Genomic DNA, 25,847 nt, shown 5'->3' with positions numbered 1-25,847 from the left:
CAGATGTTTTGGAACTACATTTCCCATGATGCTCAACTACACTGCAGAGTGCATGAGCATCATAGGAAATGTAGTTCCAAAACATCTGGGGTGCCAAGGTTCGCCATCACTGTTATAAGCTTTTCCATATTCAAAATCAAAATACTGTGTTTACACCAAAACCTCTTATTCTCAACCAAAAAGTCCCTCTAAAGGACTGCTGCTAAAGAATGCAAGAATATTAGGTTTCTGAAACCTACAACAGCACTCAAGACATGATCCATGTTGGTGATATATAGACACCTAGGATCAATGAGCCATTATATATTTTATTACTCTCTACCATTTACATGTCCATCTTAATATTAATGATCCATTCCTTTCCCTATATGTACATAAATTTCAACATAAATCCTGGATATTGACTTCAATACTCAATTCAAAAGGAAAAATCAATTAGCGTATTTTGGCTTTTAGGTATATTTGATGATAGAGCATGTGAGTAAAAAGGTAGAGCTTCATGGTCTCTTGCTATTTAACACAGATCAGTTATTGTTCAAATCAATGTTCTTTTTTGACCACAGTGATAAAAAAAATTAAAAGGAGAAGGATTAAAAAAATTAAAAATTCTCAAATAAAAAATAAAATAAAAAAAAGTGAATGTACTTTTTATTCATGAAAATCCATTCACTCCAAAACCAAATGTTAAAAGTTAACTTTTTTAAGTACTTTTGTATGACATTCATTATGTCATCAAATGTACGGATACAATTTTTTGTATGAATGTTCGTTCAAAGAAATATTCACTAGAGTCCAGCTTTAGAAAAGTCCATGCTCAAAAAAAACCTCAAGCATCTATTTACCCACTTAGTAGATGGGTAGCAGGAGGTGCAATCATTATAAGAATTATAAAAACAAACATTAAAATGTAAAAAAAGGCATATTCATAACATTAAAATGTGTCTTTTGTAAGACTTAATATTTGTTTTTGGGTCCAAATCTTAGCATAGACATATTATAGTCAGCCAGACTGAGAAAAAAGGAGGGAATGTGGGACTTCTTCACAAACCTTTACAAATATCCTAGTCTAGAATGCAAGGTGAGGATGCTAGAATGCAAGATAATGGAGATAATGGAGATAATGGGATAATGGAGGAATCCATAGCTACTAACCATTCATAAATTTATAGGTAGGTCATTGAAAAGGCCTACAAAAAATATATGTTCGTGTGTATGTGTATATATATGCATATATGCAAGGTCTGCAATATAAACCCTACCCCATAAATAAGCCCTAGTAAAGTCCTTGTAAAAAATATGTAATATGTTTTGTAAAAAATTATATAATGTCCAGTGTGTCTCCTTTTGTAAGTTTATTGTCGAAAATACCCTATTTACAGTGCCACTGGGCACTCACGTGACCTGCCGGAGATCCTCTCCTCTTCTTCCTGCTGAGGAGATATTAGCCCCTCACTTGGCAGTGCTCGGAGCGAGAAAGAATAACTCTGGCGGGTCATGTGAGCGCCCAGAGGTGCTGTAAATAAGGTATTTTTGACAATAAAGTTACAAAAGGAGACACACTGGGCATTATATATTCTTTTCACAAAATGGATTACATATCTTTACAATGACTTTAACTATGGTTTATTTTGGGATTAAAGATGTCATAATCATGACTCGAGTTTTATTCTAGGTTTTTGAGAACATAGAGAGGGGTAAATGACACAGCACAAGCACTGTGCTGTCTATCATGCTTTAAAGGATCAGGATATATGTTTATATTTTTTAGGGTTAAAACCACTTTAAGATCGTCATTGCAAATACCGAAAATAAATAAGACACCCCTGAACATAAGCCCTAGTGTGTTTTTGTAGCCTAAATCAATAAAATACGCAGTCTTATTTTTTGGGGGAAACATGGTGTATGTATATATATATATATATATATATATATATATATATATATATATATATATATATATATATATATATATATATATATATATATATGTATATATATATATATATATATATATACAGTATCTCACAAAAGTGAGTACACCCCTCACATTTTTGTAAATATGTTATAATATCTTTTGATGTGACAACACTGAAGAAATTACACTTTGCTACAATGTAAAGTAGTGAATGAACAGCTTGTATAACAGTGTAAATTGGCTGTCCTTTCAAAATAACTCAACACACAGCCATTAATGTCACAACCGCTGGCAACAAAAGTGAGTACACCCCTACGTGAAAATGTCCAAATTGGACTCAAAGTAGAAATATTGTGTGGCCACCATTATTTTAAAGCACTGCCTTAACCCTCCTGGGGTTCACCAGAGCTTCACAGGTTGCCACTGGAGTCCTCTTCCCCTCCTCCATGATGACATCACAGAGCTGGTAGATGTAAGAGACCTTGCGCCCCTCCACAGATGCTCAATAGGGTTTATGCTTAGAGACATGCTTGGTCAGTCCATCACCTTCTGTGTACTCACAGCTTCTTTAGCAAGGCAGTGGTCATTTTGGAAGTGTGTTCAGGGTCGCTATCATGTTGGAATACTGCCCTGTGGCCCAGTCTTCAAAGGGAGGGGATCATGGTCAGCTTCAGTGTGTCACAGTAAATTTTGGCCTTCATGGTTCCCTCAAAGAACTGTAGTTCCCCAGTGCAGGCAACACTCATGCAGCCCAAGACCATGACACTCTAACCACCATGTTTGACTGTAGGCAAGACACATTTGTCTTTGTACTCCTCACCTTGTTGACACCACACACGCTTGACACCATCTGAACCAAATAATTTTATCTTGGTCTCATCAGACCACAGGACACAGTTCCAGTAATCCATGTTCTTAGTCTGCTTGTCTTCAGCACACTATTTGCAGGCTTTCTTTAGAAGAGGCTTCCTTCTGGGATGACAGCCATGAAGACCAATTTGATAGTCTGAGCACTAACAGGCTGACACTCCATCCCTTCAACCTCTGCAGCAATGCGTCTGGATATGACACTTAGCATGCGTACTCAACTCCTTTGGTCGACCGTGGTGAGGCCTGTTCTGAGTGGAATCTGTCCTGTTAAACCTCTGTGTGGTCTTAGCCTCCGTGCTGAAGCTCAGTTTCAGGGTCTTGGCAATCTTCTTATAGCCTAGGCCATCTTTATGTAGAGCAACAATTCTTTTTTTCAGATCCTCAGAGAGTTATTTGCCATGAGGTGCCATGTTGAACTTCCAGTGACCAGTAAGAGAGAGTGAGAGCAATAAAACCATATTTAACACACCTGCTCCCCATGTACACCTGAGACCTTGTACCAACCACTGACAAGTCACATCGGGCAGGAAAAAATTGCTAATTAGGCCCAATTTGGACATTTTCACTTAGGGGTGTACTCACTTTTGTTGCCACCGGTTTACACATTAATGGCTGTGTGTTGAGTTATTTTAAGGGGACAAATTTGCAATGTTATACAAGCTGTACAATCACTACTGTTGTCAAGAGAAAAGATATAATAAAATATTTACAAAAATATGAGGGGTATACCCACTTTTGTGAGATACTGTGTGTGTGTGTATGTATATATATATATATATATATATATATATATATATATATATAATATATATATATATATATATATATATATATATATATATTGTATATCTTATTTTAAAAAAAAATTGAAAATACAACTTACTCATGCAGCAAGGGGCGGACAACAGTGCTACCTTGGGTGTGTGCTTCAAACATCAGAGTATATAAATATGGAAGAAGCCTGTATCTGATATTCAGGACATTTCTGGAAAGGGTTTTAAAGTTTTCATCAAAACTAACAGGATCTTGCCTCTAAAAAAAAAAAAAAAAAAAAAAATAGAGAATAAATAAATTCATAAATACATTTTAAACATTTAAAATCATCAATAATAATAATAATAATAAATAGTATAAATAATACAATTTAAAACATTACCCTCCCATGTCACTGATTACAATTCTAGTAATAATTTTGCAAGGCTACAAATGTGACTTGGGATAAACCATATTTAGGTAATTTATCATCATGAGATAATGCAGTTTGAAAGAAAGTAGAATGAATTCAGTAGAAAAGTTATTAAAATAGAAGTGTCAATGCATCATTAGAGCAGGGCACTTGAACTTTGTGCAAATCTTTTTGAAATCTTTTACTGACAGGTTGTATATATATGTTGAAAAGTTTTCACTACATACATGGTCCAGCAATTTTTTTACATTTTACATTTAGAAAAAAAAATATTCAGTGTCAGGGAATGTAAGAGGATATGTGGCCACACAATGAGACTGGAACACAGCATACAGGGATATGGAAAACGATTATCAACACTGACACACATACACCTTCACAGGTTGAACTGGATGGACTATTGTCTTTATTCAACCTTACCTACTATGTAACTATTGTAGCACAGCATCCCAGAGAGAGCCAGGAAAAGTCTTGTACTACACATTCAGGGATCTTGGTCCTCTCCCCTGGCCAATTTAAACTCACCTGTGACAGACAGCCTTCACTACCTGGGAAACACAGACAACACTGGTCTGTGAGAGCAAATGGTGGAAGCTGACAAGCTGTACGCTTGCTCAGCCTGGTAGTTAGAGCCTGTATATATTGTGTAGTTAGTGCTGAGCCATGGCTAGGTTTTTGTTTGACTTTTTTTGTTTTGTTTGTTTTCTGAAATCACCAATAAACACCTCACATCTTTATGTAGAGCAACAATTATTTTTTTCAGATCCTCAGGGAGTTCTTTGCCATGAGGTGCCATGTTGAACTTCCAGTGACCAGTATGAGAGAGTGAGAGTGATAAAACCAAATTTAACACACATGCTCCCCATTCACACCTGAGACCTTGTAACACTAACGAGTCACATGACATCAGGGAGGAAAAATGACTAATTGTGCCCAATTTGGACATTTTCACTTTAATGGCTGTGTTGAGTTATTTTGAGGGGACAGAAAATTTACACTGTTATACAAGCTGTACACTCACTACTTTACATTGTAGCAAAGTGTCATTTCTTCAGTGTTGTCACATGAAAAGATATAATAAAATATCTACATAAATAGCCACAGCACTCTATATTTGAAGTAAATACTCAGGAGCCTACCCACAAAGAAATCCATTTAAATCCAACTGGTTTAGAGGCACTCGTAGGTCTTGCAGAGGAGAAATATCTCAAAAACAGCAGTGTTTTCATTGTCAACGTTTTGATGAAGCTCAGTCCTTATAAAAGATGGATTGAGCTTCATCAAAACATTTTTGATCCTCCCCCTCTGCAAGACCCGCAAGTGCCTCTAAATCGGTTTAGGATCTATAGATCTATATAGATCTATATATCTATAGATCTATATCTTTATATCTATATATATATCTATATCTGCTCAGGTGGGAATGTCCAAGGTATGCCCATCCACTAGGCAGTCCGTTAGTATAGAAAAGCCTACATTTATAATTTCAAAACAGTGAAAATAATGTGTCTGCAAAAATGTTTGCTATAAACCTTGCAATTTAAATAAATCAGCTGAAGTGAATTACTTTTTCTGAACAAATGCAAAAATGTATTGTAAGAAAGGCTCATGAAGATTTTAAAATAAAGGTCTAAAAGTATAAATTGGAATACCTGCTTAGGATTACACATGGTTAAACAAATCATATACTTATTCGGTATTATGTTACCAGTTTTAAATAATTAAGTGACTCACAATGTAATCTTTCCCATTATGATTTCTAGAATATGGGTAGAATGCACCCAGCTCCATCCAGCGAGCACACAGTTCATATGTCGTGTCTCCAAAGAAGCCACAAATATCTGCACCAGTCTACAAAAATAAATACATACATATATATCATTTGGAAGTATTTTCAAGAGATAATTTTTTATAACTTAAAATAAAATAAAATGCTCTTACATAAGATATTCCAAATAGACTGAACTCCATCATGCCTGCAAAAAAGAAGATTATTTGCATAACATACTGAATAATAAAAGTATATCTTATTCATAAAAATATAAGAATATATGCAATGCCTAGCTTGCTAAACAAACATTTGCCAAGGTTTTTTTTTTTCTTTTAGAAAATACTGTTTTGTTCTTTTCCCATTCTGTTTTGTATATCAACACTGCTCATCAACTCTCAATAGTGATGGACGAACTTCCGACGGGACGTTTCGCGAACGCGAAACGCGAACGGACACAAACGTTCGCGAAAACGACCGTTCGCCGCGGGCTCCATTGACTTCAATGGGAGGCGAATTTCGCAAACCTTTAGGTCGAATTTGCGGCCACGGGGTAATTATTAGGGGGTAGCACGTAGTCCCACCACCTGGACAATAGCATAATACATGTATGAGGTGAATTTGGGATCGATAACTACAAGCATTTTTTTTTTATTTGGGAAATTGTTCTGACAATTCAGGACTATGGAGCTAATGAAGGCAATGGAGGAGAGGGAAGGTCAGGGACCAGGGTAGGCAAACAAGAGGGTGCAGGAGATACAGAGCACTGACAGCAGCACCGTAATACAGAGCACTGACATCAGCACCGTGACATACAGCGCTGACAGCAGCTCCGTGACATACAGCGCTGACAGCAGCTCCGTGACATACAGCGCTGACAGCAGCTCCGTGACATACAGCGCTGACAGCAGCTCCGTGACATACAGCGCTGACAGCAGCTCCGTGACATACAGCGCTGACAGCAGCACCGTGACATACAGCGCTGACAGCAGCTCCGTGACATACAGCGCTGACAGCAGCTCCGTGACATACAGCGCTGACAGCAGCTCCGTGACATACAGCGCTGACAGCAGCACCGTGACATACAGCGCTGACAGCAGCTCCGTGACATACAGCGCTGACAGCAGCTCCGTGACATACAGCGCTGACAGCAGCTCCGTGACATACAGCGCTGACAGCAGCTCCGTGACATACAGCGCTGACAGCAGCTCCGTGACATACAGCGCTGACAGCAGCACCGTGACATACAGCGCTGACAGCAGCTCCGTGACATACAGCGCTGACAGCAGCTCCGTGACATACAGCGCTGACAGCAGCTCCGTGACATACAGCACTGACAGCAGCTCCGTGACATACAGCGCTGACAGCAGCTCCGTGACATACAGCGCTGACAGCAGCACCGTGACATACAGCGCTGACAGCAGCTCCGTGACATACAGCGCTGACAGCAGCTCCGTGACATACAGCGCTGACAGCAGCTCCGTGACATACAGCGCTGACAGCAGCTCCGTGACATACAGCGCTGACAGCAGCTCCGTGACATACAGCGCTGACAGCAGCTCCGTGACATACAGCGCTGACAGCAGCTCCGTGACATACAGCGCTGACAGCAGCACCGTAAGCAGCCCCAGGAGGAAGTCAGCACAGCACAGGGATGGTGTGATCCCCTCATAATAAGAACCCCCAGGAGGAAGTCAGCACAGCACAGGGATGGTGGGAGCCCCTCATAATAAGAACCCCCAGGAGGAAGTCAGCACAGCACAGGGATGGTGGGAGCCCCTCATAATAAGAACACCCAGGAGGAAGTCAGCACAGCACAGGGATGGTGGGAACCCCTCATAATAAGCAGCCCCAGTAGAAATATGACACCGCTCAACCTCTTCAAAGAGGAGGGTAGGGGCATATAGTACGGTGTGCTTTTTTGGGTCAGGGAAGTGAGCCAAATGAATTAAGAAGGTCTGTGTGCTTGATTCCAAAAATTGTTTATAGACATATACATGGTCTACTGATCACATGTGTTGAATTCCTCCGAGATCCATGCCTCATTCATTTTTAGAAATGTGAGGTAGTTAACACTGTCGTGAGCTAGGCGAGTACGCTTATCGGTCACAATCCCCCCTGCTGCGCTGAACGTCCTTTCGGACAGGACACTGGATGAGGGGCAAGCCAACAGTTCGATTGCAAATTGGGCAAGCTCTGGCCAGAGGTCAAGCCTGCCCACCCAGTAGTCTAGGGGTTCATCACTCCTCAGAGCGTCCACATCGGCCGTTAACCCAATGTAGTCGGACACCTGACGGTCTAGGCGTTCCCTGATGCTGGATCCGGATGACACCTGTCGATGGGTCGGCTGAAAGAATGACCTCATATCCGAAGTCACCAACACATCTTCAAACCGGCCTCTTCTTGCAGGCGCTGTTGGATTGGTACCCGCAAATCCTTCTCTGGGAGTGGGAATTGCTCCTCTGCCAGCGCACGCAAAAGCAGAATGCAGCATTTCTCGAAGCAAGGCCTGGAAGTGCTGCATTCTGACAGCCCTCTGCGACGGCGGTAACATTTCCGCCATTTTGTGTTTGTACCGGGGATCTAAGTACGTTGCCACCCAGTACTGGTCCTTGACCCTCATGCTTTTTATACGGGGGTCCCTATTAAAACACTGGAGCATGAAGGCCCCCATTTGCACTCAAGCGGAAGGTATGTGGTGGTGGTGGTGTTGTTGGTGGTAGTGTCTTTGGGGGTGCACATAGCAGAGAGTGAAGAAGAGGGTGCAGATCGAGAGGATGAGGAGGGTGCAGAAGAATAAGGCTGAGTGAGCCACTCAACCAAGTCTGGTGCGTCCTTTAAAGTAATTGAACGCACCTTCTGCAACTTCCCACTTTGGCTCAAGGCTGTTGCTCCTGCCCTACCCCTACCACCCCTGCGGAAGGGCCTGCCTCTTCCTCTGCCTGTCATTTTTTAAATCACCCTGTGACAAAACTCTTAGTCCCTATACCGCTGAAGGACTGCTGCAGTATAGGGCAGCGGTCAGCAGTAGTGCACGTCAACCCTATGTATTGTGGACCGATAGCGGTCCTTACAGAACAGCAGACTGTACTGCACTCAGGCCTATGTACCGTAGCACCCTATACCAAGTTACCAGTCCTTATAAAAACTTTTGTGGACCAAGCAGGTTGTGTGTTAGTGATTAGCAGACTGTACGTCAGTCCCTATACCAATGAAGGACTGCTGCAGTATAGGGCAGCGGTCAGCAGTAGTGCACGGCAACCCTATGTATTGTGGACCGATAGCGGTCCTTACAGAACAGCAGACTGTACTGCACTCAGGCCTATGTACCGTAGCACCCTATACCAAGTTACCAGTCCTTATAAGAACTTTTGTGGACCAAGCAGGTTGTGTGTTAGTGATTAGCAGACTGTACGTCAGTCCCTATACCAATGAAGGACTGCTGCAGTATAGGGCAGCGGTCAGCAGTAGTGCACGGCAACCCTATGTATTGTGGACCGATAGCGGTCCTTACAGAACAGCAGACTGTACTGCACTCAGGCCTATGTACCGTAGCACCCTATACCAAGTTACCAGTCCTTATAAAAACTTTTGTGGACCAAGCAGGTTGTGTGTTAGTGATTAGCAGACTGTACGTCAGTCCCTATACCAATGAAGGACTGCTGCAGTATAGGGCAGCGGTCAGCAGTAGTGCACGGCAACCCTATGTATTGTGGACCGATAGCGGTCCTTACAGAACAGCAGACTGTACTGCACTCAGGCCTATGTACCGTAGCACCCTATACCAAGTTACCAGTCCTTATAAGAACTTTTGTGGACCAAGCAGGTTGTGTGTTAGTGATTAGCAGACTGTACGTCAGTCCCTATACCAATGAAGGACTGCTGCAGTATAGGGCAGCGGTCAGCAGTAGTGCACGGCAACCCTATGTATTGTGGACCGATAGCGGTCCTTACAGAACAGCAGACTGTACTGCACTCAGGCCTATGTACCGTAGCACCCTATACCAAGTTACCAGTCCTTATAAGAACTTTTGTGGACCAAGCAGGTTGTGTGTTAGTGTTTAGCAGACTGTGCGTCAGTCCCTATACCGCTGAAGGACTGCTGCAGTATAGGGCAGCGGTCAGCAGTAGTGCACGGCAACCCTATGTATTGTGGACCGATAGCGGTCCTTACAGAACAGCAGACTGTAACGCACTCAGGCCTATGTACCGTAGCACCCTATACCAAGTTACCAGTCCTTATAAGAACTTTTGTGGACCAAGCAGGTTGTGTGTTAGTGATTAGCAGACTGTACGTCAGTCCCTATACCAATGAAGGACTGCTGCAGTATAGGGCAGCGGTCAGCAGTAGTGCACGGCAACCCTATGTATTGTGGACCGATAGCGGTCCTTACAGAACAGCAGACTGTACTGCACTCAGGCCTATGTACCGTAGCACCCTATACCAAGTTACCAGTCCTTATAAGAACTTTTGTGGACCAAGCAGGTTGTGTATTAGTGTTTAGCAGACTGTGCGTCAGTCCCTATACCGCTGAAGGACTGCTGCAGTATAGGGCAGCGGTCAGCAGTAGTGCACGGCAACCCTATGTATTGTGGACCGATAGCAGTCCTTACAGAACAGCAGACTGTACTGCACTCAGGCCTATGTACCGTAGCACCCTATACCAAGTTACCAGTCCTTATAAGAACTTTTGTGGACCAAGCAGGTTGTGTGTTAGTGTTTAGCAGACTGTGCGTCAGTCCCTATACCGCTGAAGGACTGCTGCAGTATAGGGCAGCGGTCAGCAGTAGTGCACGTCAACCCTATGTATTGTGGACCGATAGCGGTCCTTACAGAACAGCAGACTGTACTGCACTCAGGCCTATGTACCGTAGCACCCTATACCAAGTTACCAGTCCTTATAAAAACTTTTGTGGACCAAGCAGGTTGTGTGTTAGTGATTAGCAGACTGTACGTCAGTCCCTATACCAATGAAGGACTGCTGCAGTATAGGGCAGCGGTCAGCAGTAGTGCACGGCAACCCTATGTATTGTGGACCGATAGCGGTCCTTACAGAACAGCAGACTGTACTGCACTCAGGCCTATGTACCGTAGCACCCTATACCAAGTTACCAGTCCTTATAAGAACTTTTGTGGACCAAGCAGGTTGTGTGTTAGTGATTAGCAGACTGTACGTCAGTCCCTATACCAATGAAGGACTGCTGCAGTATAGGGCAGCGGTCAGCAGTAGTGCACGGCAACCCTATGTATTGTGGACCGATAGCGGTCCTTACAGAACAGCAGACTGTACTGCACTCAGGCCTATGTACCGTAGCACCCTATACCAAGTTACCAGTCCTTATAAGAACTTTTGTGGACCAAGCAGGTTGTGTGTTAGTGTTTAGCAGACTGTGCGTCAGTCCCTATACCGCTGAAGGACTGCTGCAGTATAGGGCAGCGGTCAGCAGTAGTGCACGGCAACCCTATGTATTGTGGACCGATAGCGGTCCTTACAGAACAGCAGACTGTACTGCACTCAGGCCTATGTACCGTAGCACCCTATACCAAGTTACCAGTCCTTATAAGAACTTTTGTGGACCAAGCAGGTTGTGTATTAGTGTTTAGCAGACTGTGCGTCAGTCCCTATACCGCTGAAGGACTGCTGCAGTATAGGGCAGCGGTCAGCAGTAGTGCACGGCAACCCTATGTATTGTGGACCGATAGCAGTCCTTACAGAACAGCAGACTGTACTGCACTCAGGCCTATGTACCGTAGCACCCTATACCAAGTTACCAGTCCTTATAAGAACTTTTGTGGACCAAGCAGGTTGTGTGTTAGTGTTTAGCAGACTGTGCGTCAGTCCCTATACCGCTGAAGGACTGCTGCAGTATAGGGCAGCGGTCAGCAGTAGTGCACGTCAACCCTATGTATTGTGGACCGATAGCGGTCCTTACAGAACAGCAGACTGTAACGCACTCAGGCCTATGTACCGTAGCACCCTATACCAAGTTACCAGTCCTTATAAGAACTTTTGTGGACCAAGCAGGTTGTGTATTAGTGTTTAGCAGACTGTGCGTCAGTCCCTATACCGCTGAAGGACTGCTGCAGTATAGGGCAGCGGTCAGCAGTAGTGCACGGCAACCCTATCTATTGTGGACCGATAGCGGTCCTTACAGAACAGCAGACTGTACCGCACCCAAGCCTATGTACCGTAGCACCCTAGACAGACCAAGTTACCAGTCCTGATAAAGAGCTTTGTGGAACAAGTGAGTTGTGAATGATTAGCAGACTGCAGCAGAAGGGCAGCAGTCAAGTATAATATTCTTTCTATATTTGGAAGAAAGAATATTATACGTGTACAAGCCTATTACCGTACCACTGATACCAGTCCTGAAAAGAACCTTTGTGGAACTAATAGTAACAGCAAGTCTTTAAAATTATCCTCACTGCCTGACACACTGCTTCCTGCCTGTCCCTATACAAATTGGCAAAAAAGAGTAGGCTGGAACGATTAGCTGGAACAGCTCTTTTGTGGACCTGATAGTAACAGCTAATGATGATGATGATGATGATGATGAAGAAAGACTAATCTGGCTGAGCTGTCCCTAAAATAGCAGCATACAGCGCTCTGTCCCTTTATCTAAACTGACAAAAGAAACTCAGGCTGCTGACCTAACACCTATACCAGTCCTGAAAAGAACTTTTGTGTACCAAATAGCTAGCGTTTTCTCTGTCCCTACTCCACACAGGATCCTTTCCCTACAGTGACAGAAGAAAGAATGTAAAATGGCCACCGGATCGGGTGTATTTATAGGTTAGGGGGAATGTCCAAGTGTCCATGAGCTGTCATGTCTCAATTGGTTGTCCTGTAACACATGATAAACGTGTCACGAAAGGTTAAAGTTCTTGTATACATTAAACACGTAAGTCCGCCGGGGCGAACGACGGAAAAAGGCGTTCGAACCCGCGGACGGCGAAAGTCGGAAATTCGCCGCGAAACGACCGCCGGGCGAACCGTTCGGCCATCACTAACTCTCAACACTTTCAGGTTCTTCTTGTCTAAATGCATTCCAATGTCAGCTGCACATCTTTGCTGTGAGGCGGCTTCACTATATTGACAATGGTGGACCGTTCCTCAGCAATGTGCATCAGTGTAGCTGCTTGAAGCCTTACCAGGGAAACATGTGCCAGGGTTACAATGCAGAAGAATTAGAACACAGTTTTCACCCTATAACACCAGTAACTATTTTAATGAACAATGCAGATTTAAGGACTAAGTTCACCTTTTACTAAAAAACAATAAATGCAAAAAAAAATTCCCAGGTTAAAAAAGCAGCAGATCATGGGGGAAATGTCAGGCTTCTGCACACCCTCCCCCTGTACGGGCTGTCAGCTTGAAAACTAGAGTGAGTGTAAATGGACTACAAGTGCACTAATCACTATGCTCGCGGCCTATTCAAACTACAAGTCCATCTGCCGTGGTGGAGACAGGACTTGTAGTTTTCTCATTTACAGATTCCTGTGAATCAATGACAAGACTGTGTGGGCAGAGCCCTGCACAGCTGGGAAGTATTCAAAATGTGACAGTGGGTGTTGGGAGAGATTGCCCAGTCTGCTGTCACAGGGAGGGGAAGAGTGGTGGTGCAGAGGGGTTCGTCTGGAGCAGGTTACACGTTAGACCCTAAATATGGGTGCAACCTTTAACATTCTTCAGAAGGTGAACTTATCCTTTAAAAAGTATTGAAAATTACTTTTGAAATTACATTTTAACATTTTAAAGCTATTGTGGGATTTTATTGGATTTTTTATGTGACTGAATTTAATCACATAATTACAGGTAATATTTTGTTGTCTTTGCCTTACCAACTACAGACAAGATTTCAGTAGTAACTAAACTAAATTGCTTATGCAAAATCATCTGTATTCATTATTTGATTATTTCCCCCTGCAGCCATTACCAGTATCATTCAAGGATCAAAGATTTTACATAAATATTACATTCTGAAAATGGCTTACCAATGATAGATTTATCTATCTGATTCCAGGCAGCAGTATTATCTCCGAGCCAGTGTCCTATCCACTGCCCAACTGTCGGGAAGGTGGAGCGGCTAACAACAATTGCTCTTTTTCCTGTTAAATTGCGTATACTCCTATTTGCACAGAATATGACACAAATTAGCAGACGTATAAAGCAAACAATCATTAATAAATGAATAAAAGGACAGTAAATTTGATTTTCAGCTGGCACTTTTTATTAATAGGCCTTCAATAAATCTGCACTTTACTCATTTGCACACACTACTTTGGAGGTATTTATAGCAATGCTGTATAGGCAAATAACTATACAGCAGTTAGTACAAAATATGAGTATAAAATTAAGAGATAATATTTGGTTTCATCAATAGATAAATGCCAGCACACAGTCAGTTTTGTTACAGGTCCATGAATCTTAGATTTGCATTTTCATTTATTAAATTGTGCTTGATGAAAATGAACATTTTATGCACTAAACTTTATTTTTCAAATTTTGAGTTCCACCAATGCAAACAAATCAGACAGTAAAACAACAGGTTCAGCAGCTGCTATTGTAAATGGTATGGCAAAATCATAGATATATGCATCAATTTATAAAGCAGTTTACTTGAACTTGTTCATAATATAAATCACTACCTACTGTAGATCTTTGTGTAATCTGTGACTACATACTGACTGAATATTTAATTTTTAATATTTAATATTTAAATTGAATGTATAGTGGAAACAATTTTTTTTCTATTTTTAGAAACAATAAGTGATTAGGGGAATATTCTAGTAATGAGAAAAGATTTACCTATCTAGTTTAGTATAAAAATAAATAAATAAATAAATATCCAGTCTAGCTTTTAAAAAATAGAAATAAAAATATCCTCATTAAAATGATATTCAGCACAATGAGTTTTAAATTAATTATTTTTCAAAAGTCCACTTCTCTTTAACTTTTGGTTACTGCATTTGTGTTTCCATTTTGAAACTTGAATTTGTATGAATGCTGCCTAGTTTAGTTATCTTTTCATTCACTGAATTTGTGCATCAATTCCAGTATATAAGTAAACCAAACCATACGGGTTCAAATCTGTTCAAGCTTCCAACAATTTATAAAGACTGACCTGCATTGGAGCTAATTTTAAAAGATTACCTTAGTTGCACCAAAAAACGGACTATAGATTAATGTTAAAATTACTAAATGCACTTTTTTTATTAATAGAAAGCAGATCAATATTAATCTATGGGTGAAATAATGAGGCTGGTTATTGCACTCTCATTGTTTCTAAATCTTGCCTGATAATGGAACATTGGTTCTGTGCCAGATATAACCTTCTTTCAATCAAGAAAGGGAAGTGACCTTCATATTTTCTTTTATTACAGTTATATTTAAATTAGCAAAGATTTTCAGGTCATGGATACCCATAAAATGCTTCTTTTTTCAGCTCTTGTTCAATGGAGTGAAAATTAAACATCCCTAATGTAAGGTCATTAAATCTTATATTAACTGCCAAAATACTAATTTTAGAAATGAAAATTAGCAGTGACTGAAATTTTTTATGGAAATAAAAGCTTATGAATAATTGAAAGAATCACAGTACAAAAAATGCATACAGTATGTGCATAAAGCAATTTAAAGGTAGTTTGTGTATTTATTTTGCAGTCCAACATGTATTGTGCCCAGTAAAAAAGAAACTGAATGAGCCAAATGACTCAGTAGAAATTAGGTTATATTATTAATGTTTCTAATTATCACACTACCTGAGGCAGAATGTTTTAGTGATTGATTGTTTTGATTACTTGAAGTAATCAGAAGGTAATCAGGATGTAGTTTTACCAGGAGAACACTCTAAGAGTACCAATATTTGAACATAAGTTTGGATTATATAATGTGATGAGATATGATGGTCGAACATTTTGTCATAATATAATTTACTTGTAGGCTGCTAGGTTTTATTATTCCCTGATTAGATTGATTAAACATAGCTGAAATCGAATTATGCCTTTCTTAAGCAATCAGGAGGGTGAATTTATTCTGGAAATGATAATGGGAATTTTGGATTTGTTATGTAAACAGATATCAGATACATGTTAAATAGCTCTAAAATTGTTTCATTAGGTATCACAAAACTCCACTAAGACCCACAGATGTCAGATGCCTATTATTATTATTATATTATCATACAGGATTTATAAAGCATTAACAGTGGGGATGGGCCCCTCTGTTCAGTTTGCAGCAAAATTCTTGAACAGAGGACATGTTCTAACCTGAATGGCGAACCCCATTGAAGTATATGGGAGTCAAACAGGAAAAATCAAAAGTGACCATTTTGAAGGCTTGTATGTAAGTAATTAGGTATAAAATGGGTATGGGGGCCTGGGTACTGCCCTGGAGGGCATGTATCATTAATTTTTTTTAACTATTATTTTTTCTGGAGCAGTGATTTTAATTATGCTTGAAGTGCAACAATAAAAATGAAAAATTACTTTAAATATAGTGCCTGGGGGATCCCCTAATGTGCCTGTAAAGTGGCGCATCTGTACCATAGTTAAAACATCCTATAGCAAAAATAAAAATTTTAAAGAAAAAAATTGTCTAATCCCAGTTACAATTGCTGGTGTCTGGCTTTTGAAAAATAAAGAAAAAACGGTGTGGGGGTCCCCCCCAGTTCATACCCTGGGCTGTGGTTGTGAGGGTCTGTGGGCGGGGGCTTTTATTGGAATCTGGAAGCCCCCTTTAAACAAGCGCCCAGATCCCACCCCCCATGTGAATAGGTATCAGGTACATTGTACCACTACCCATTCACCAAAAAAGTGTAAAAAAAGTAATAACTACAAGAAACTATTTTTAACAAGTCCTTTATTAAAAATTTAAAAAATTGTGTCCTTCCATGTATATCCATTGTCAATTACGATCCCCCTAGGACCTGAAAAATAGTAAAAAAATAAAGCTGCTCTCGCCTCCTGGAAGGCCTTACGCCGTATGCCAGGTGGCACCTTCCCTTCTGAGATCACCTCTCTTCCAAATATAAAGAGAGGAATACATGGCCCTGGACCAAATGTGTCTGTTTCTAGAACCATGCATTATCATGTAACACATGTGTTGTCAGGGCTGGATTAGCCACAAGGCCACCGAGGCCAGGCCTCAGGGCAGCAATAATGCAGGGGCGGTGCCGCATGCAGGGCCAATCTGCTCGGGGGGGGAAGTGCACCCGGGCACCAGAGAGGTGGGGGTGCTGAAGCACCATAGTGCTCCTTCTCTTGTTCATTTCCAGAGTCGGCTCTCTCCGTCGCTCACTACCGCTGTGTTTCTTGCTCAAGCCCCTCCCCACCATCCTCCTTCTGTCAGAGAAGGAGAGCAGCTGGGGATGAGATCGGAGGCGGAGCGGCTGGTCTCTGTGTGGAGGGAGACCAGCGGCAGCAGCGCAGTGATGTCACGGGGGCAGGGCGGTCCGTGCTTAACACGTTCTCCTCTTCCTCGATGTGTCTCTCCTGCCTGCTGTGAACAACTACTCTCCACCCGAGCAGCGCGGATGCACACTGTCCTCTCCTCTCTAGCTGCCGCTCGGGTGTTTCTATGTACCCTAATGGAGGGGGGGTCTGTCCTGTGGGGTCTGTATTAATGGAGGGCGGTCTGTCCAGGGGGGCTGTAGTAATAGAGGGAGAGTCTGTACTAATGGAGGGGGGACTGTCCTGGGGGTCTGTTCTAATCGAGGGGGGTCTGTACTAATGGAGGGGGGTCTGTCCTGGGGGTCTGTATTAATAGAGGGGGTCTGTCCTGGGGTCTGTACTATTGTAGGGAGGGTCTGTCCTGGGGGACCTGTACTAATGGAGGGGGTCTGTACTAATGATGTGGGGGTCTGTCCTGGGGGGTCTGTACTAATGGTGTGGGGGTCTGTCCTGTGGGGGTCTGTACTAATGGAGGGGGGTCTGTCCTGGAGGTCTGTACTAATGGAGGGGAGGTTTTCCTGGGGGGTCTGTACTAATGGAGGGGGTTTTTCCTGGGGGGTTTGTACTAATGGAGGGAGAGAGAGAACCCCGCTGCCCTGCGCCACCAGAGGGAAAGCCACACAGCCTAGCGCCATCCCTGACGGAGAAAGGAATGGAGTCATTGCAGGAATACAGATCTGGGTGCTACCCAGCGGAGTTGCCACGGGCAATTCAGTCTGAGCTGACTCCTGATCAGAGGAACCGTTGCTGTATCGCTGGGTCAGGTGAGAGGGCCAATCGGCCATTATCTACTAACGTCCATAGGAACTGCAGTCTCTGACCATCTCCTGTAGTATGTCTGCAGTCTCTGACTGTCTCCTGTAGTATGTCTGCAGTCTCTGACCATCTCCTGTAGTATGTCTGCTGTCTCTGAGGCCGCGTACACACGCGCGGACTGTTTGCCCAACCTTGTTCGTCAAACAGTTTGGGCAAACAGTCCGCTCAAAATTTGCATGAGCGGACTTGCCCACACACGAGCGGACTGTTTCAACGAACTGTTTGCCAAACAGTCCGCTCAACTTTTGAAATGAACGGACTCGCCCACGTAAGGCGGAGGCAAGTCCGCCCATTTCGAGCGCGTGTACAGGTAGGCGGGGCCCGCGAAGGAGACGTCGCGGGCTCCGCCGCCTGGAATGGGCTTAAAGGGGAACCCCAACGCCGAAAAAAATCGGCGTGGGGGTTCCCCCAAGTCCACACCAGACCCTTGTCTGAGCACGCTACCCGGCCGGCCAGGAAAGGGGGGCGAGCGAGCGCGCCCCCCCTCCTGAGCCGTACCAGGCCGCGTGCCCTCAACATGGGGGGTGCCTTGGGGAAGGGGGGGCCGCGCGGGCCCCCCCACCCCAAAGCACCTTGTCCCCATGTTGATGAGGACAAGGGCCTCTTCCCGACAACCCTGGCCGTTGGTTGTCGGGGTCTGCGGGCGGGGGGCTTATCGGAATCCGGGAGCCCCCTTTAAGAAGGGGGCCCCCGGATACCGGCCCCCCACCCTATGTGAATGAGTATGGGGTACAATGTACCCCTACCCATTCACCTGTGAAATAAAGTACAAAAAAAAACACAACACATGGAAAAAGTATTTTATTGCACAGCTCCGGGGGTCTTCCGTCTTCGGGGGTCTTCTCGCCGGACTCCTCCGCTATGTGTGTGTAGCTCTTTTGCTAGCGGAGGAGTCCGGCTTTCTTCCTCCCCGCCGCCGGCCTCTTCTCCCGACTTCGGGGGTCTTGTCCCCCTCTTCGGTTCTTCTGCCGGGCCACCGCGCCTGGTCCGGTGGCCCAGTCTTCTGTCGCCGTCTTCCGTTCTTCTGTCGCCGCCTTCGGTTCTTCTGCCGGGCCACCGCGCCTTCTTGTAGCTCTTTTACAGGCGGTGGCCCGGTCTTCTGTCGCCGCTGTCGTCGTCGCCGCCGCCGCCGCCTTCCGTTCTTGTTCTTCTTCTTGTTCTTCTTGTTCTTCTCCTGGAGATGTTGACTCGACGAGCTCTCCGGCCGGAATGCCAGGGACACGCTCCGCTGCCACTTATATAGTGACAATGGGGCGGTGTCACATGGTATATGTCACATGGGTTGGTCACATGGGTTGATGTCACATGGGGACTATGACATCGTAAGGGGGCGGGGTCACCATGTGACCAACCCATGTGACATATACCATGTGACACCGCCCCATTGTCACTATATAAGTGACCGCACAGCGCGGCTCTGGCATTCCGGCCGGAGAGATCGTCGAGTCAACATCTCCAGGAGAAGAACAAGAAGAAGAACAAGAACGGAAGGCGGCGGCGGCGGCGACGACGACAGCGGCGACAGAAGACCGGGCCACCGCCTGTAAAAGAGCTACAAGAAGGCGCGGTGGCCCGGCAGAAGAACCGAAGGCGGCGACAGAAGAACGGAAGACGGCGACAGAAGACCGGGCCACCGGACCAGGCGCGGTGGCCCGGCAGAAGAACCGAAGAGGGGGACAAGACCCCCGAAGTCGGGAGAAGAGGCCGGTGGCGGGGAGGAAGAAAGCCGGACTCCTCCGCTAGCAAAAGAGCTACACACACATAGCGGAGGAGTCCGGCGAGAAGACCCCCGAAGACGGAAGACCCCCGGAGCTGTGCAATAAAATACTTTTTCCATGTGTTGTGTTTTTTTTTGTACTTTATTTCACAGGTGAATGGGTAGGGGTACATTGTACCCCATACTCATTCACATAGGGTGGGGGGCCGGTATCCGGGGGCCCCCTTCTTAAAGGGGGCTCCCGGATTCCGATAAGCCCCCCGCCCGCAGACCCCGACAACCAACGGCCAGGGTTGTCGGGAAGAGGCCCTTGTCCTCATCAACATGGGGACAAGGTGCTTTGGGGTGGGGGGGCCCGCGCGGCCCCCCCTTCCCCAAGGCACCCCCCATGTCGAGGGCACGCGGCCTGGTACGGCTCAGGAGGGGGGGCGCGCTCGCTCGCCCCCCTTTCCTGGCCGGCCGGGTAGCGTGCTCGGACAAGGGTCTGGTGTGGACTTGGGGGGAACCCCCACGCCGATTTTTTTCGGCGTTGGGGTTCCCCTTTAAGCCCATTCCAGGCGGCGGAGCCCGCGACGTCTCCTTCGCGGGCCCCGCCTACCTGTACACGCGCTCGAAATGGGCGGACTTTCCGAGCGGGAACAGTCCGCTCATTTCGAAAGTACAGCGGACAGGCCCACACACGGGCGGACTGTTCGCTCAAACACAGTTTCAGCGGACAGTTTTTCGGAATTTCCGAAAGACTTTGTCCGTCCAACTGTCCGCTGAAACTGTCCGCTGAAAGCCCACACACGAGCGGACTGTCCGCCCAAACACTGTTCAGCGGACAAGGTTGGGCGAACAGTCCGCCCGTGTGTACGCGGCCTGACTGTCTCCTGTAATATGTCTGCAGTCTCTGACTGTCTCCTGTACTATGTCTGCAGTCTGTGACCATCTCCTGTATTATATCTGCAGTCTCTGACCATCTCCTGTACTATGATTGCAGTCTCTGATCATCTCTTGTATTATAACTACAGTCTCTGACCATCTCTTGTATCATGTCTGCAGTCTTTGACCATCTCCTGTACTATGTCTGCAGCCTCTGATCATCTCCTGTGCTATGTCTGCAGTCTCTGACCATCTCCTGTACTAGGATTGCAGTCTCTGACCATCTCTTGTATCATAACTACAGTCTCTGACCATCTCCTGTACTATGTCTGCAGTCTCTGACCATCTCCTATAGTATTTCAGGAGTCATCGATAAAGGACGAGAATGGTGGTGTGTGTGTGTGCGTGTGTGTGTGTGGGGGGGCGGCATTGAAGGACCCGGCCTTGGGGCGGCAAAGGGAGTAAATCTGGGCCTGTGTGTTGTTGTTTGTTTGCCTTTGAATATTATTGTTCTTTTCTCACTCCGTAGCTAGGGGATTCTGTATGTACTTAGTCCACCCTTCTTCTTCATGTTTTAGTCTCCATTTATCACATACTGTGTTATGCTGGAGATGGGCACACTATGATTTTTTGACCTAATCTGATGTCCATAGTTACATAGTAGGCTAGGTTGAAAAAAAGTCCATCAAGTCCAACCTATGTGTGTGATTTTATGTCAGTATTACATTGCATATTATTATTATTATTATTATTATACACGATTTATATAGCGCCAACAGTTTATGCAGCGCTTTAAAATGTATAGGGGGGAGGGGACAACATAATTGCAGTACAGTTCAATACAAAAGGTACAGGAAGGCCCTGCTCATAGAGCTTACCTTCTAAAGGGAGGGGGTGATGGTACAAAAGGTAATAGCTGCAGAGAATCATTTGATGGGGGTGGCATATACCTGTATGTTGTGGTTATTCAGATGCCTAATAGTTTTTTTTGCAATTATTGATGCTCCCCCCTAAATCCACAGCCTGTGGAAGAGAATTCCACATCCTAACTGCTCTTACAGTAAAGAACTCTCTTCGCAGTTTAAGGTTAATCTGCTTTTCTTCTAATTTTAGTGAATGGCCACGTGTCTTATTAAATTCCCTTTCATGGAAAAGCTATATTCCTATTGTGGGTTCACCAGTATGGTATTTGTACATTGAAATCATATTCCCTCTCAAGCATCTCTTCTCCAGAGAGAACAAGTTCAGTGCTCGTAACCTTTCCTCATAACTAAGGTCCTCCAGTCCCTTTATTAGTTTTGTTGCCCTTCTCTGGACTCTCTCCAGTTCCAGCACATCCTTCCTGAGCATTGGCGCTCAGAACTGGACAGCATACTCCAGGTGCAGGCGGACTGGAATCTTGTAGAGTGGGGGAATTATTGTTTTATCTCTGGAGTTAATCCCCTTTTTAATGCATGCCAATAATCTGTTTGCTTTGCTTGCAGCAGCTTGCATGCCATTGCTGATCCTGTTATCTACTAGAACCCCCAGGTCCTTTTCCATCCTAGATTCCCCCAGAGGTTCTTCTCCCCCCAGTGAGTAGAATGCATAAATATTTTTGCTCCCCAAATGCACTGTTTTACATTTTTATACATTAAACTTAATTTGCCATGTAGTTTCTCACCCCATTAATTTATTCAGATCTTATTGCATGGTTCACACATCCTGTGGAGAAGTTATTGCCCTGCTTAGCTTAGTATTGGCCACAGATACAGTGATTCAGCTGTTTATCCCATCCTCCTGGTTGTTTATGAATAATTTCAATTGTATTGGACAGAACCCTGGGAGACCCCACTTTCCACCCTGGACCATTCTGAGTACTCCCCATTTATCACTACCCTCTGAACTTGCCCCTGTAGCCAGTTTTCAATCCATGTACTCACCCTATGGTCCATGCCAATGGACCTTACTTTATACAGTAAACATTTATGGGAAACTGTATCAAATGCTTTTACAAAATTCAGATACATCATGTCTAGGGGCCTTCTTTTATCTAGATGGCAGCTTACCTCCCCCATAGAAGGTAAATAGATTGGTTAGGTAAGAATAATTCTTCATGAATCCTTGCTGATTACTGCTAATGATACTGTTGTCATTACGAAAATCTTGTATATAGTCCCTCATCATGCCCTCCAAGAGCTTGCATACAATTGCCAATTCCCAGGGATGTATCTTGGCCCTTTATAAATATTGGTGCTACATTGGCTTTTCTCCAATCAGCTGGTACAATTCCAGTCATTAGACTGTTCATAAAAAATTAGGAACAATGGTTTGGCAATTATTTGACTATTATCTATTATGATCTTTGCAAGTTTTTTGAATAAAGGCCTCTATTATCTGTGGGATGTCATTTGGATTGAGTCACTGTCTGCCAAGCTACTAGACTGCATGCTAAGCTATCTCACCACAACTGGATATGTTCTAGAGATCACACTTTGAGTGCTTAGATTGCTAAGGCAGAACAGTCAAAAAATCTAGTTTAGCTCAAACAAGAAAATATTTCGCTCCAAACAAAGAATGCTCTATAGCCCCAGTCAAAAAAGCATCAATAGCTCTAGGATACACTTTGAAATGTGATGTCACCCTGAATATACAGCAGCTTAGGACAGTGCAGCAATTGTCATATAAGTCTGCGCAGGCCTACAAGCTAAACACAGCAACTTACAGCCAACAAGAGAGCAACAATCCAGTGTTTTTCTAAAGAGGCTGTTATGCAAGTCAGTGGAAGAGATTTACTAAAACTGGTGGACACAGAATATAGTTGTGCATAGTAATCAATCAGCTTCTAGGTTTTATAGTTAAAGCTTAATTGAACAAGCTGAAGTTGGAAGCTGATTGGTTACTATGTACAGTTTCACCAGATTATGTGTAAGCCAGTTTTAGTAAATCACCCCAAATATGCCTATTATATGGGTATTACATATGTATTCATTAGAAACTGCCATGCCATTCTGATTTCTGCTTCTAATAACTTTTCAAAGTCAGAGAGAAAGCAGTCTTTGCTCAAACACACACAGAGCTAATCAACTAATAACTTTCTCAGAGACTGCCAGTTAATGCTTTCTTTGTCAATGCAATGACAATGCAAGACATTATGTTTTCAATTGAGGCTGAAACATAGCAAGAGACAGAATTTTTTTTACAGATCAGGAAGTAAGCAGACAAGGTAAATGCTTAAATCACCCTGCCATGTTAAGTGGTTTGTCTCATCCATGTAAACTGATACATTCTGCTAGAGAGCTTTTGCTTTTGAAAAACAACAGACTTGCTGGCTGGATTACCAGATGAATATAGAAGAGAGAAAGCCTAAAAAAAAAGAAAACAAATACAGCAATCACATCTAAACTATGGTATGCTGCAATACAATAAATTCCTGCTATTGGGTTTAATACTGCTTTAAATATACTAACCTCTTAAAGTTGAACAACACTGACAAGTCACAGGAAGAATTAAAGGCATTTGATGAACATAATCTAGAGAGAGACATCTTAGAATCACGCAACTTCATGAATCTAAATCTCACTGCTCTGCATCTACATGACACTCCTACAGATCTACCAAGGCTTTACAATCAAGATCTTCCACTCTTGGTCAACAACTTTTTAAAGGCCATGCCAATGCTGAAGCTTCTAAAATTAAGCTAACCTTTGACCGAAAGAGAGCTGGAAGGTTAAAGGTTTTAGAGATCATGCATCTTCACAACGCTCAGTACCCCAGGCTCTTGCACCACAGCAGAAGACAATGCATCTTGCCATGAGGTTAATCAATTACCTTCTACCAAGCATACTGCTCCAGAGCTACAACCCAACATGGCAATCACCTCTAAGTCAGTGTTAGGTTTGAACGCCTTTGCACCACCATTCCTCTCAAAGTCTCTTAATCTAAGTACACCAGCCAATGTAACTGACTTTAATCAACATGCAGCTATGCATTCAAAGTCTCAATACACAGAGATGTCAGAGTTTGCTAAATACATGCTTCACAAAGAACTCACTAAGAAAGGCCCCACTAAGGTTGCGAACAAACCAGAAAACCACAGAGGTCAGAAATCTACCTTCAAACTACAATCAGTGAACTAGATGTAACAACTACAGAAGAACTATATTTGCCTATCAGGTGGCTGAGTCCTTAATCCACTGAATGTATCAAAAGACTCAAAGCTGTTTACAGTACATTGACAACCTTGCCGTAGGTGCTTGGGACCGACATGAGCATAGATTTGGCAGCACAGAAGCCATTTTCGGATGCTCTGCTTGCAAACCTTCCTAAAAAATATCTGGCAAGGGGGACATTCAAAAGTTTCAAGAGTTCAGTGACCTTCTATTGTACTTTTCAACTCAAGGTACACGTAAGAAAAAAAAAAGTTCCCTTTCCTCTCTTTCCTACTTCTTTGAGTTAATTAGGGGAGTTGCAGATACTAAGAATGATCCATGTTTCTCCTCAGGGGAGTCCAACCCTCTTGGTCCTCCTTCCCTAAGGCCTCCAAGCCCACACATTCCACATAGAGACCAGAAAGGACCACTGTCTGTGGAAAGAACTGATATTCTACCAGAACCTACTCCAGTCTCTGAAAAGACTAATCAGAACAAGAAAAGCAAGGACCCAAAATGGCAATGTCCCATACATAATAAACCACACCCACTTAGGAGGTGTATTAGCTTTAGAAAGAAACCCTTGCAGGAACAGAAAGAGCTTTTAAATAAACTTGGGGTTTGCTGCAAATGCTGTACTTATACAGAACACCATGCTAAAGACTCTAAGGCTACTACTAAGTGCATAGAATGTGACAGACACGATCACATGCAAGTGTTTCATCCAAGTGTTTCATCCAAACAAGACACATTTACGTTTCAAGTATTAACTTGTTGCAAGCCCTTCACTAAATTAGCTTTGTATGTTGTGAACAGCATCTACAATCCTCTGGGTTTCATAATGTCCTTTACCATTCAGAGTAAGATACTTTGAAGATAGTTTACTTTTGAAAACACAGATCGAGATACCCCATTACCCAAAGAGAGACTAAAAAGATGGAATCGTGGAAAGAGTCCCTGAATACACTAGAACAACTTTAAATACCATGCTCTTACATTTCTGCATCCCTAATGAACGCCACCAGAAGAGAGATCCATGTTTTATCTGATGCGTCCATTGAAGCAATAGCTGAGGCATCTCTACCTCAAGGTTATAGATCCAAGAGACACAGTACGTGTGGGTTTTGTC

General features: G+C 43.6%; 1 protein-coding gene across 2 annotated transcripts in view; it reads right to left on the bottom strand.

The window, feature by feature from the left end:
• The window catches only part of SI (sucrase-isomaltase), a 342,643-nt gene that overhangs the window by 17,984 nt on the left and 298,812 nt on the right, over positions 1 to 25,847 (bottom strand). For both annotated transcript variants that reach the window (XM_077488042.1, XM_077488043.1), the window contains 4 exons: positions 13,736 to 13,869; positions 5,913 to 5,947; positions 5,706 to 5,822; positions 3,669 to 3,817 (listed from right to left, as the gene is read on the bottom strand). In XM_077488042.1, coding sequence (XP_077344168.1) covers positions 3,669 to 3,817; positions 5,706 to 5,822; positions 5,913 to 5,947; positions 13,736 to 13,869 — 435 coding nt within the window. The remainder of the gene's footprint in view (positions 1 to 3,668; positions 3,818 to 5,705; positions 5,823 to 5,912; positions 5,948 to 13,735; positions 13,870 to 25,847) is intronic.

Source organism: Lithobates pipiens, unplaced genomic scaffold, assembly GCF_037356315.1.
Source record: "Lithobates pipiens isolate NorthernLeopardFrog02 unplaced genomic scaffold, aLitPip1_a1.2 Scaffold_18, whole genome shotgun sequence".
NCBI lineage: Eukaryota > Metazoa > Chordata > Amphibia > Anura > Ranidae > Lithobates > Lithobates pipiens.
The sequence above is the reverse complement of the archived record's forward strand: the minus strand, read 5'-3'. Positions and strand labels throughout refer to the sequence as shown.